The 12,778-nt window shown below is 41.9% G+C and overlaps 1 protein-coding gene across 1 annotated transcript in view; it reads right to left on the bottom strand.

Moving 5' to 3' along the window:
• Positions 1-254: 254 nt before the first annotated feature.
• Positions 255-12,778, bottom strand: part of PLB1 (phospholipase B1) — an 81,868-nt gene continuing 69,344 nt past the window's right edge. Inside the window, exons 50-58 of the mRNA XM_074897062.1 lie at positions 12,212-12,263; positions 10,245-10,325; positions 9,056-9,121; positions 8,434-8,528; positions 7,210-7,291; positions 5,761-5,865; positions 4,581-4,676; positions 998-1,072; positions 255-512 (exon numbers count right to left, since the gene is read on the bottom strand). Coding sequence (XP_074753163.1) covers positions 291-512; positions 998-1,072; positions 4,581-4,676; positions 5,761-5,865; positions 7,210-7,291; positions 8,434-8,528; positions 9,056-9,121; positions 10,245-10,325; positions 12,212-12,263 — 874 coding nt within the window. The 3' untranslated portion in view covers positions 255-290. The remainder of the gene's footprint in view (positions 513-997; positions 1,073-4,580; positions 4,677-5,760; positions 5,866-7,209; positions 7,292-8,433; positions 8,529-9,055; positions 9,122-10,244; positions 10,326-12,211; positions 12,264-12,778) is intronic.

Genomic DNA, 12,778 nt, shown 5'->3' with positions numbered 1-12,778 from the left:
GATGCATGAACAAGTTTTCTCACTTCATGCAAGTAATTGACATCCTGAGTAATATTCATGAAATAGAGAATTGAATCCCAGAATGAAAAAGCTTTAACACTTTGGACATCATCTTCCACTTGACTGATCTGTAAAAGCTAACTCTACAGTGCATTTCTGATCAAAATTATTGCACCCAAAAATCTCTAACCAAGAGGCTTCATTTATATCCCAAATTTTTTTTATTCTGCTGCTCTCTGCATCGCACCCAAGAGCAGCCTCAGCAGAGACAGATGTTTGTTCCACTTGCTTTACAGAGATGTCGTTTTAATGTTCTTTTCTGTGTCAGTCTCAAGTTGGCGCCTCTTGGCTCTTCTTCCTGACACAAGCCAGATGAGTAAAGAACCTGCCAGGACTCCAGCTACTGCAGCCACAATGACAGCCCAGTAGGGGACTGAAGGTTCAGTTTTCTCCAAGTTGAGATCTGAATTTCTGAATCCACTGTTTCTCAGTGTAGAAAAAAAGGGTTTCTCCTACAAAGGGAGAGCAAAGGTTTTAGTGACCACAGATCATTCAACAGGCAGCATTCAGACAATATGCCATCACCCCTTCACAGAGAGGAACTGTCAATCTTTAGACAGACTATCAGCTGTTTCTGCCTTCTGTCTATTTTAGCTCAGACTCTTTCCTACCCTACTGCCTGAAAGTTCCTAGAACAAAAAGAAAGGAGCCATCTCAGAGTGTGCTGGCATCATTTCCAAATTTGTTTGCTGCAGACAACTAAATGGAAATATGTAGACTCATTAAAACTGGCTTAAATGAGAGGCTTTCCATTGCAGTGAGGATAATTTTTTTTTACATTAAATTTTAAGTAGATTTCCCTGTGTGTAACAAAACTGAAATATATTTTTAGCTATTTAAAGCCTTCACAAATATAGTATTTTAATTAATTTTACCAATAAGAAGAGAAAAATAGAAGTGGCTAATGGAGAGTGTGGACATGTTGGCCTTTACTTACTGGGTTTGGACACTTGAGTTTTGATCTGTCATGGGTAAAGCTGTTGTAAGTCTGCTTTTCGCCAACTGGCTCCAACTGAAGAAGAGAAAAGCAATAGTAAACATAATATATTTTTTCCTCCTCAGACTCTCCTGACTTGGGTGTTTACAACTTTTTATCCAATCTTTTGATGCTTACAGCTATAAAGAAATGTGGTAGAAGGTGCATCACAGTTTCCAAACATTTTAACACTCATGAACTGAAGACACTGAGATTCTGATGTACTGACTGCACAAAAACTCCCTCAGGAAGCACGGAACATGAGAAGCCTTTCCTCCGTTTGCATTGAGTGAAGAAAATAACTCTGAATACCACATACTTTAAATATTCTGCTAAAACAGAGTGGTTCACTATACACCCAGTTCTCCCACGTACACATCTCAAATGACAGTATAAACTACAATGAAAAAAAACCCACAACACATGACACATGTTAGTCATGTACTTAGTACTGAAAGAAAGATGCCTCGGTGTCACAGTGATGGAATTGACTTCAGAAATGATGTAGAGTTACAGAGATGGGACAAGACAGTGTCAACCTTTGCAGCCTTCACTCAGACAAGAAACTTCCTGGGAGTTTTAGCTGAGGCTAAGTTCACAAGATTGCAAGAAGTGAGTTAAATAGAGCTTTTTATACTATCAGCTGTCAGCTAAGTTGCAATAACTGACCATAGGCTCACCCCAAGTCCATTTCAAACTCAAAATATGTCTAGGCTAATGGCACAGCATTTGTGGTTGGCTAGATGTGCACATACCATCGGTTACCATAGTTGAGCTAACAAGTAGAGGCTTGCTCAGTCATGTTAACTGAAGTGTTTACAACTGTGTATGGACATGCTTGAAGCAATGACTTCAGGACTGGCCCACAGAGAACTGTGGAGTTGTCATCCAGCACTTCTGGGAATACAGTACAGAGGAGTGCTGTTGCTTCTGCTTTTGTCCATATGTGCATTTACTGTCCTCAAGTGATTAAAGTGTCAGCTGTATGTTGAAGAGAAACAATACCTCAACAAGCCCAACACAATGCAGAGAAAAAAATCTGTTCATAAGATTCCAATATGGAAGCACTGGGAATACTTTCTCTCTCTAGTTCATTTTATATAAAAAGAAAAAAAAAAAAGAAGAAAAAAAAGAAGTAGAGACTGAAAAATGAAGAGAGAGATATGAACTGTGGCAAAATGTGACTAGAGAAGGGAAGAAAGCTAACAAGTGGAGAGATGAGAAGCAAAAGAGAATGCCAAGTTTTACTGATTGTCATGGAGTCCTGGTGGACTCTTATACAAGTCCTAAATCACTTGGCCGGCCTGCCAGCTAACATTGGACTGAATTTGGTAGTTTTATTTCATCTTAAAGGGAACAGCTCAAATTATGATGTGGTTATTTGTAAGATGTGTGGCTCATATCCTGTAGCATTCTGTCTTCAGTACGACTGGTTATTTGTAGATAATTGTAATACTCCCTGTGCCAGGGTACTTGGTAAGGAGTCTGGCACAGAGCCCAGACAAAGGATAATAAGGTGCAAAATTTTGTAGCCAGCCATACTTGCTTCATCTCTATGTGATCTGTTCCTCAGGAGCATTAGCTTCTGAGCTTTGAAGATGACAGTATCCCCATGTCTATGAGTGTACAGGGCAACTTCTGGAAGAAACATACAGCTCTTCTAGAGCATGTGGCAAACATGAAGGCAGAACACAAGCTAAACACACTGTTCATGTGCTCTTTTCCTGGGCCAGGGGACTGATGAGGTAGATTTGGCACCAGTGGGGGCCCCTTAAGACTACAAAGTCCTCTGACTTCAGAGAGCAGGAGCATGCTTTGCTTTTCATGAAACAAAAAGAGCAAAGAACATCATGGTGAGGGAGAGGCTCCTTAAGCCATCCCCATCCCTGCATGCCCACGCAGTGGCCAGGCACAGGCTGGCCTTTTATGTGTACTGACAAGAATCCATGTCATTTGGCCATAAGCCTACAGCCTGCTGAGCTTTTCAGGGAACAGGGAAACAATACAGCCTTACAGTAAGCTTGCACAGCCTTGCCGTACATGGGCTGAGAGTGAAAAGCAGGGATGTGTTACAAGAACGAGATTTAAATAGTAAGCAGTGAAATCTTCAGTTGGCATAGACCGACAGATCTCTATGGAAGGGAATAGTTGCACTTCACATCAGTAAGAACCTGATCCCCATCACCCCAGTAGAAATCTTTGTGTCAGTATCCTTACATGCGTAGGAAATGAGTGACAGTCTGGACAGAATAAAACTCTGGTGGCATAGAAAAAGGACTGATGGTGATTCAGAAATGAGTAATGGCCAGTAGGAACACCACGTGGCAACAGAAACCCAATTTAAGGCTACCATATGTCCAGGTACCATCTCTTTTTCTTCTTGAAACCTGAAGCCACACTCAATTTGAATGTTTTCTACATTTGTCTGGAGTTTTTGGGCCACCATTAGCCCTGTTAGAGCTACTGCACATGGAAACCTAACAGACTGCTGTCAACTGGAGTCCTGGTCAGGGAAGCCTGACAGAAAACAGGCAGATTGGCTGTGCATGCACTAATCAATTAGAGCATGTGCATGCACTGTATGGCTACTGCTTTCTATAACCCTGGACCTACAGCTCATATGCTATACTGGGCAGCTGCACAGATTTCTGCCCTGCATTTCCCAGTCCCAGTTCGTTTTGGAGTATTGTGTCAGTTTATCTTGCTCAAACTTTTTTAAACTGAAAAGAAATTCTGCTCCATATATGATTGTTTCTTGTACAAACCAGGATACAGGATTTTTGCAACCACAAAGTGTTTGGGTACTGCTGTTTATGAGACAAGAGGAGGAAATGTCACTTGGCATGAAAATGCCAGAGTTTTCCTTCCACCATGGGAAACATCACAGTTCTGAAAGCAACTGTGACCTTGGACTTATCAAGTCCAGCATATGCCTCTTACACACTCTTCTAGCACTATTCAAAAGCTATCATTTCCCCCAAAATGACAGAAGGAATGTGACTGCAAGCAGAGGCATCATAGGTGTGATTTCAGCCCCCCATTAGTTTCAGTGAATCTACTAGAATTGCTTCAGATACTAGAGTGGGTGGTACAACATGTCCACACTATTAATGGCAGCAAAAATTCAATCACATGTATGTTTTCCTGATAAATCTAGCAGAATTCACTGAAGAAGGGCAAGCTCATTCAACAGACATTTTCAGGAAACCTACAGGACTGTTAAACTAGGTTGATTTTTTTCTTTAATGCAAGTTATTTACCAAATGAGAAGGGAATTTTTCATTACGTTAAGACTCCCACTTTGAACATTAAGATTTCTCATTTTGAACAAGCAAGAGACTTACACTGTTTTATGCAAAATGAATGTTTTGGACTGTGTTCCTAAGAAATGCAGGCTGAGAAGGGTCTCAGAGTTGAGCAGCCCCCCACTTGTTAGGGTGTCAACTTTATTTCTTGCTTACTGTTTTGTTTCAGACACCTTTCTCACGATCTTTTGTAGGGCCTGCTACACAAATACATAGGGATCTAGGTCATAACCTCTTACCATATTATTCCAGAGAGCCATGGCCATCTCAGCGTAGCCTCTTACACTGAAATGAAAGCAGTCTGCTGCAAAGAAACTCAGATCTGGCTTGCCATTCTGTGATAAAAGCAAAAATTTATTTCTCAGCACATTTCAACCTTTGAGATCTGACATATTATATCTAATAATGCACTGTACTTGGCGTACCCACTTCACAAATTTGGTACCTTCCTAAAGGCAATATGCTTCTATTTTGACACTGCAAATAGAACTAAGGTACTCCTAACTGTGGGCTGGTTACTGCATCTTGAGACCTTCTGTGTAATGCAGCTTGCTCAACTTTAAACAGCAATTTTCATAACAAACTTAAATTTGTCATTAAACCAACAGTCATAACTCTTATGTGGACTCTGCCATTAACACACACTCCACCTTGCACAGAACTGACAGAAAACTGGTTGCTTATTCTTGTTTGTTAAATTTCCACAACTCAGAAGTACAACCTTTCAGGTGTTGAAATTTTGCTGAATTTCAGGCAGCATTAAAAATTGTGGGCTTACCCAGTTGTGAGAAATGTCTATCTTAGGGAAAATTTGCCTCATCAATATCAGTATGGTAGCCATTCTTTGGACTTGAAGGCTGCCAGAATGAAATGGGGGTGCTATGACAAAAGAATCAGTATTATGCAAAACTGGGTAGTTTTGATCAGGATTCATGCTGAATATTTGTATCCCTAAATATACAGCATGAATAATGCTAAGGCTGAAGAAAAGAGGGATAATCAGTGTTTGGCTTCAAAAGCTGCTTCCTGTTTCCAGGCTGGGATGAGACAGGCATGCAAGTGCCAGTCTCTGTGTGAAAGAAACCCGAACGAACTCCATAACCTAGACCAGAAGAAAATTGTCGTGAATGCCAACAAGGCCCCAAATGGGGGGGGGGGCAACCAACATGCAGTTTAGACGAAGCCAGAGGGTGCTTAGGTTTAATGTGTGCACACTACAAATTATTCCTAAAGCCATTTTTATTCAGAAGCAGCACAGTCTTGCCTGTCTTCTCCTCTGTCACTCTTTTCGCAGGTTCTACCCTGTGCTGCTAGACTGTCCAAAGAGAAAAAAACACAGTTCTTATGGCATAGGTCTTACTGGCTTAGAGAAATCAAGATACTGGCCCCTACAAAATAGGAAAGAAAAACAGAACTTACACTATCCAGGGGCAACAAAGTGTTTCGGAAAAACGGCTGCATGACAACTGCAAAGTCCTCACGCTCTTCATACCGACCACTGTTGATCAGCTGTAAGGCTTCAGCCTGTATGGAGTTTCACGGTTGGAAACAGAAAAGTTACTTACAAGGTTCATCTAACATTTGGCAGCTGTCAAAAACATGCATATTACACTTCTTTCAATGTAGGAAGTCATAAATGATTAGTATAAATCCAGTTGAGTAGTATAAAGCAGTCCAGAGAACAGCTAAGAAAATAATTTGGTTCATGATGAGATTTTCATGAGAAAAATTCACAGAAGCTAGGATAATTTGAAATGTAAACTTGCTTAATTTGAAAAAAAAATGTGCATACCTTACTTACAAAATCAGTGCTGCACAATCACAGTGAAATTCAAAATCACAGAGAATTAAAAAAAAGTAATAAGCCCCAAATTTTTAGAAGTGACAAATGAGTTCAGAAGGCCAACTCGAGCTGAAGCACACTTGATTTTTCAGAAAGGTATGCTTGAAGTAAAATAAAACTTAAGCATTGAAAAAATCACCTGCCACTTGAGAACTATGGCAATAGACATTCATACACATAATAAAAACATCTCCTTGTTACTTGCCAGCTTATGGGCATAAATTCTAATGCTCCTGGTCATATCTCAAAACATTCCTAACCTCACTTCCTTAGTTAAGAAAAACGTCCCCCTGGGTCAGTTTATAGAACTATTTTCCAAGATTAATTTTTTTGAGTGTTGTCAGATTCATTGAACAACAACCACTGCTAGAGCCAGAAGGGAGGGCTGGAGAACATAATGTGAACTGATACAATGATTTCTGTATTCAAAGGATGGAATGATGGAAGAACCTTCTGCTCCAATAGCTATTTATGACCTTTGTTGAATTTGAGTGAATCTTATGCCTGAGGCTATGAAAAGTTACTCCTCAGACAGCAAGCTGACCCATAGTAAGCTATCTGTGCTCACACTTTCAGCCCATGGCAAAAGAAAGGAATATCAGGTTGGTTTAGTTAATTTTCTCTAGTAAGAGTTACCACAAAACAGCTGATGCAAGGCGATTTGTCACCCTTGCAGTGATGTTAATTCATGTGAGCTCTTAGTTGGATTCATAATGGACAAACACATATCAACAGAACAGCCATCATCAGTAATTCCTTTTCAGCTGTCAAAACAGCAACTGGAAACAGAACTGGTCTCAATCTGCCTCCAGTTCAGAACTGAGGTCAAATCACAAAGCAGTGTAGAAAGACTAGCACTGCTGCTAACTGGTTAGCTGGCTAGGGTTTTAGTTAGACTGTAGCCAAGCTGTTTCCTAGTCACCCCTCTCTGTCCTGCTGAGGATATGCATGAGAGGAAGGGCAGTGTGGGAAGCAGTATAAAAGGACACAAGTGAAGATGACCAGTTACAGAATCAAGGTATTACCTGAAAATCTCTGTTGACTCTCTTAATTTCTTGTAGTTCATCAGAATTTTCCTCAGGGTTTAAGAAACATGGGCAAACATTCCTTCAATGACAAAAATACTAGCATTAAAAGCCAACCTGGAATAGCCTATGCAATTATTCAGCAAAGTGTGTCTGTTTCAAGGAGCTCAGGATAGGTGCTCAAAGCTCACATGTTGAAGGAGAGTCACCTTGTTAGCTTGCAAATGGACAGATACTTCAGAAAAAAAATCCCTACTGACAGTTTTCAAAGTGAACACCTGTCACAGCTGGCAAGAGCTGCAGGATCCACAACTCTTGAGTCAGACCCAAGTGTATGCCACACATTAGCAGGAAATCACACATGTCAGAATAAAAAAAGCCCAACACCCTACACATAGGTTTAGAGCAGATTTTCAGAAATCTGGGGGTTTAAAGGTAGAAAAGACAAATTGTTCATGTAGTCTGCTGCCTTAGACCTCTGTTTTATTCTGCTACCCCTAGATCAAGAGGTAATAACTTGTGCTTCACTGAAATGCATCCTCTAAGAACGTGCTTGGAATGAATATGAAGACATCAAGCAAGACAGTCAATTCATTATTTTCCCTTCTACTGTGTTCCAATAGTTAATCACTTCTATTATTAAAAATCTGTGCCTAACTTCATTTGAATTCATTAGGCATCAGCTTCCAGCCACTGGTCTTTGTTATACCTTTCTCTGCTAGACTAAAAAGCTTTTTCATGTCCATGCTGACTCCTGTAAAGGCACTGCTGCTTTCTAAAACAAGTCCCTCAATCTTCTTTGAATTAGGATTTTGGTCTCCTCCATTAGGTGCAAAAAACTGTACAACCAGGAACAATCTGCTGTATGCAGCACTGAATACAAGGGATGCATCAGGGATGTCGGCCTGTGTTCCCGAGCAGTGAACGGCTGGGTGAAAAAGGCTTTGAAGTTCAGTAGGATGGCAATTATATGGTGACCTGTGCTGTGACATGCTGCCTTAGAGATGAGAAGACAGGCGACAACTCTGCTATCTACAGGCGTATATGCCTTCTAGCTGAAGCACTGGAAGAAATAATAGAAAGTTGATGGGAACTAGTATCTCAGGTAAAGGCTGCAATGAAGGTAGCTTGGAAAGCTTGGTGTGGATGTCCTGCTGTAGAAGCAATTTAGATTGATCCAAAAAAATAGCTCTTTAAAGGCAAAGACCTGTTTTGCTCACTTACTTTACTGTCAAAGCACACTCCGAAGAGCTTTCTGCAATCTGACGCAGTCCAGAAATCTCTAGTATCTCCACCATGTTGACAAAGACTCTTGGGAGCTGCAGAAATTATGATAACCAGACATACCAAATCACAGAACATGATACCATTACAAAGTGAGAAAGAAGTGCCATCCGTAGGTCAGGGAGTCAGCGCAAACTGGCATGTGCAAGGATGTATAAAGGCAGGGGGAGGGAGCCATACAGTGGATGTCAGCCAAAAAATTCCCAGCAGCTAGTACAAACTAACTGAAACGCTGCTTCACTCCCTGGGGCATTTCCACTTTCTCTAGGGCAAATTAAACTTTGTCCAGTTGGTTTAGCCATCAAAACTGGCAGGAAGGTTGTGCTATGTTTGGTCCACAGCAAAAATGCTGTGAAACACACAGTTTTCCTGAAACTGCAGCTCGCTTTCTCAGAGCATTATCTAATACCGTGGTTGAAATGCCGTGCTAAGGAGCAGTCTGACTCCAGCTATTTGGAAGATGACCTTGTACGAAACAGAATCACTGACAGTTTATCAGAGGTGAGAAAAACATTAGTGTGCTTGCTGGGATCATGCTTGCTAGGGTATCTTAAAAGCTTACCTCCTCATAGAAAATATCCAGAGTGTTCTGAAGGTGCTTTACATACTTTTGCACTGAATAGGTTTCCTGTGTAATAAAAAAAAAAAAATTAAATAAAACTTGGATCAGCTTTCTTTCAGGAACCAAGAAGTTTAACTGTTTCACCTGAACAAAGGAATCCACACTCTCTAGTTGCAAGGCAGTCCATAAGAAGATATACCAAATCAATGCTCCTTTTTGCCTTTATTGGCAGATATATTTTCAGATCAAGAGGTTTACTGCTGCACGCACACATGTTATATAGCACTTGTGTTTCCATGTCACTGATATATTCTCTTAATCTTTGTAGAAAATCCTGAGGTATATAATAGTTCTTTGCAGAGTTTTTGCCTGATAAATGACTACATAAATCACATCTTTGGATTTCATGTTGTCTTTTATGGGACCCAGAACAGACTAGTTTGTCTTGTGAACAAAGAGATACCTTTTTTTTTTTTTTTTTTTTTTAAAAAAAAAAAAGGTGCCAATCTGAAGAAATTGATATGGAGGCAGTCAGGCTTCACAAAACCTATAGTCAAAAATGACTTTGTGACTGTAGTTATAGAGGGGTAGCTGTGGGGACAAAGGCTCCAGGCAGCAACCTTTAAAGGGAAATGAACAAAACTGAGAGAACAATCCTCGGCCATTTCAATGAGCTGGGGTCCAGACCCGCAGTCTGTGCCACAGTAACCTTTCCAGAGGGGTAGATCACTGATAGCTAGATAAAAGACACCTTTTTTCATTATAAACTGAATGTCTTTCAGTATCATTCTGAAGCAAGAATTAGGCATCCTCAGTAATCATTGCATGGAGATGCTTTTGAGAATAAAACTTCACTTGTGTGCCCATAACAACATGCCTAAAACACTATGCTGTCTTGATTGCTTTGTCCAGTTAAGATGGCAGAGCTCTTCACTTCATCCTGGGTGTTTTGTTCAATGTGGGGCAGGTTGCTGGTTCTTAAGTAATGCATTAGTCCAGAGCTACAGTGCCCCAATATTAAAAGCTGTGCACTTGTTTCTGATACAATACAGATGAAAGGAACAGGACCTCTAAGTGCTTTTTAAACAAAAAGGAACTTTGGCTCACTGAGAGGGAGAAAAGGTTACACTTCCAGGGCTGGTCACTTGCCAAGTGCCTGGGTGAGCATGCCTAATTCAGAGATACAAACCTTGTCCAAGCAGTACTGGCATAGGTCGTTGCCTCCAACAAGGACAGTGATCAGCTTCCAATCTTCCTTGAAGTTTATTTTCTAGCGGCACATAAAATAAACAGATTGCAGTAGCCATTGCTTAGGCATGCAGAGGTAACATTCACAAATGGGGCTAAAGGGGGTACAGACAGCATGGCAGAACAGAGAAAGGAGGCACGCTGAGTTAAGTTGACGAAAGAAAAGCATCTGTCCAGGGGGAAAACGTGAACTGTTTGCTAGTCTAGCTGCAATTCACCTTGCCATTTGTAACGAAATTCCCTTCCGCAGACAAGATCTGTCAGGGTAGCTGAGCATGAAAATGCGTCTGTGGCAGCAAGTGTCCCTAAATGAATGTTAGCTTCGGGACAGGGATGGACAGGAGATTTGCCAGCCGCGGCTGAACACCGCAGGCAGCGTGGGGATGAAGCAGTGTGGGAGTGGATGCTGGAGTGACTCATGGAGCTGTGGAACTGGAGCTGCTGGGGATCCCTGCCAGCTGGGCAAGTATTACCCCATGGCCAGGAGGGGCGAGGGGTGCCCCAGGGAACAGACAGCTGGATTAAAATAGAAGAGTCCAGGAGGCTGGTGACTTCACTGAGCTCATATAAGGGCAGCTGCAGCATCCACGTCACCACAAGCTAACAATAGGCGCTGCTGAGAGCTGGATCTCATCAAAACATTTTGTAACGTTTAGTACAAAGAAAGGAATCAAAGGCAACTATTTTTAGTGTGGTGCATTTACATAACAAACATCTGCGAAAGGATCCTACAAATAGAGGAAGGGCCTGGGAATCACCCACAGGTCTGAATTCTCCTCCTTAACCAGCACTTTGTTGGAAAGCCTTTTATGAAGGGGCAAACTGTGGCAGGGACTTCCCCCTTCCCCTTTTTTAAAGATGCATAAAAGGCAGCAAATAAAACAAAGCTCTAGAGTCATGTACTATTTTATTGAAGAGCAGTGCCAGCTCCCTTCACTCTGCCAAACAATCAGTAAAATGCAGAGTAACTGACAGTGGGGCAAGCATTGCAGCATCCATCAAGAGTGCTGGCACAGAGAGACACATGCTTTGACAAATCCTGCTTATTCAGGACCTTCCTCTCCCATTCAGTCTAAGCCAAGGAGCACCAGGCACTCCCATTCCCTTCCAGGGTGCTCTCCCTGAACCAACAGCTCACACCCAGACAGTCATCTGCTCAAATCCAGCCAACACTTAGAGCAAGACAGTCTTAGTTTTCTCCCAGATTTCCTCCCCCCACCCCAAACTGCAGCAACAACCACTGAATTAGAAGCAGATCACCTTTTTGATGCCCTTTGTAGCTCTCAGTGGAGCTAGCACAGCAGGCTGGTCCACAATGCTACAATTTCCCTAAAAGCTCGTGGTGTGACAGGAATTCTCCCAACCCTAATGTTTCTGGCTACTGATTAATCACTTGCCTGTTTAGAACCAGAGTCAGAGGGCCTAATCTCCTGGGAAGACTTCAGTTGTCCACCCTTCCCAGTATTGCCATTTTCTAGAGTCAAGAGTGAATGATGTGATTCAGGTTGGTCACCAGGTGCCTGCTCCAGTGATTTTACACTCAGCCTTTATGACCTCTGCTTTGAATGCTGCTGCTCAACTAAGCAGTCCTGTGATTTCCCCAGAGCCTTTAAATCTCTCTTCTTCCTCACTAGCATCCTTACAGCTCCTGGCCACATTGTACCCTACGTTAGTTAGTCTCTGCTTTGTGTGTTTGCATCTTACCTGCATGGATTTGTACATGTTAATTATCATCTCCTAAAGGCTAATCCCTGGCACACACATTCATCTTGGAAAGCACACCAAGAGGCAAGGAGACTGACTTTTCTTCCATCAGTAAAGGACTCTTCGCTACTCAAGCACCCAGTCAACTGAAGTCATCTCCCAGAGACCACAGAAGCATTGAGGGGTGGACCAAGTTTCACTTACCGAGCTGCTTCTCATTAGCTCCACCAATTCACGTGCTTGGGCTGACATATTACTGTAGAGAGAGAACATAAACATTTTAGATGAGTACTCTGAAAGCGCATCGTCTTCTTGCTCTCCGACACCTCGTTTGAGGGAATCTTACGATCAGCAGAAATGAGTACACAGAAAGTGATACCTCAAAAGCATGAGCATAGAAGGACCAAGACCAGCAGCAATTGCATAAGTGAATAATCTTCAGGGCTTCAGGTAGGCTAGCTGCCAAGTGGCAGGCAACTGGGATGAATTCTTCCCATCTCACAGTTGGCTTAAGTGTGGGGTTTTTTTTGAGAAACCCACTAATGTTCAGATGCACAGAGACATTTAGTTGCATAACTCCCCTCAAAACCTAGTGGGGGAGTTTGGTGTTTACACAGAAGCTGGGCACCTAACCAACCTTCCTGATCTCGCTTTAAATTCCTATATCTTGTCTTATCGCTGCAAGATATCGCTTATACTGTGGAACTGCCAGCTTGGAGAGTTCAGCTCTGGGCAGGATGCAACGTCCGCAGAGGGAAGCACAAACCATGC

This window comes from Athene noctua, chromosome 1, assembly GCF_965140245.1.
Source record: "Athene noctua chromosome 1, bAthNoc1.hap1.1, whole genome shotgun sequence".
In the NCBI taxonomy this organism is placed as follows: Eukaryota; Metazoa; Chordata; class Aves; order Strigiformes; family Strigidae; genus Athene; species Athene noctua.
Note: the sequence above shows the minus strand (reverse complement) of the source record. Positions and strands in the feature narration are given on the sequence as shown.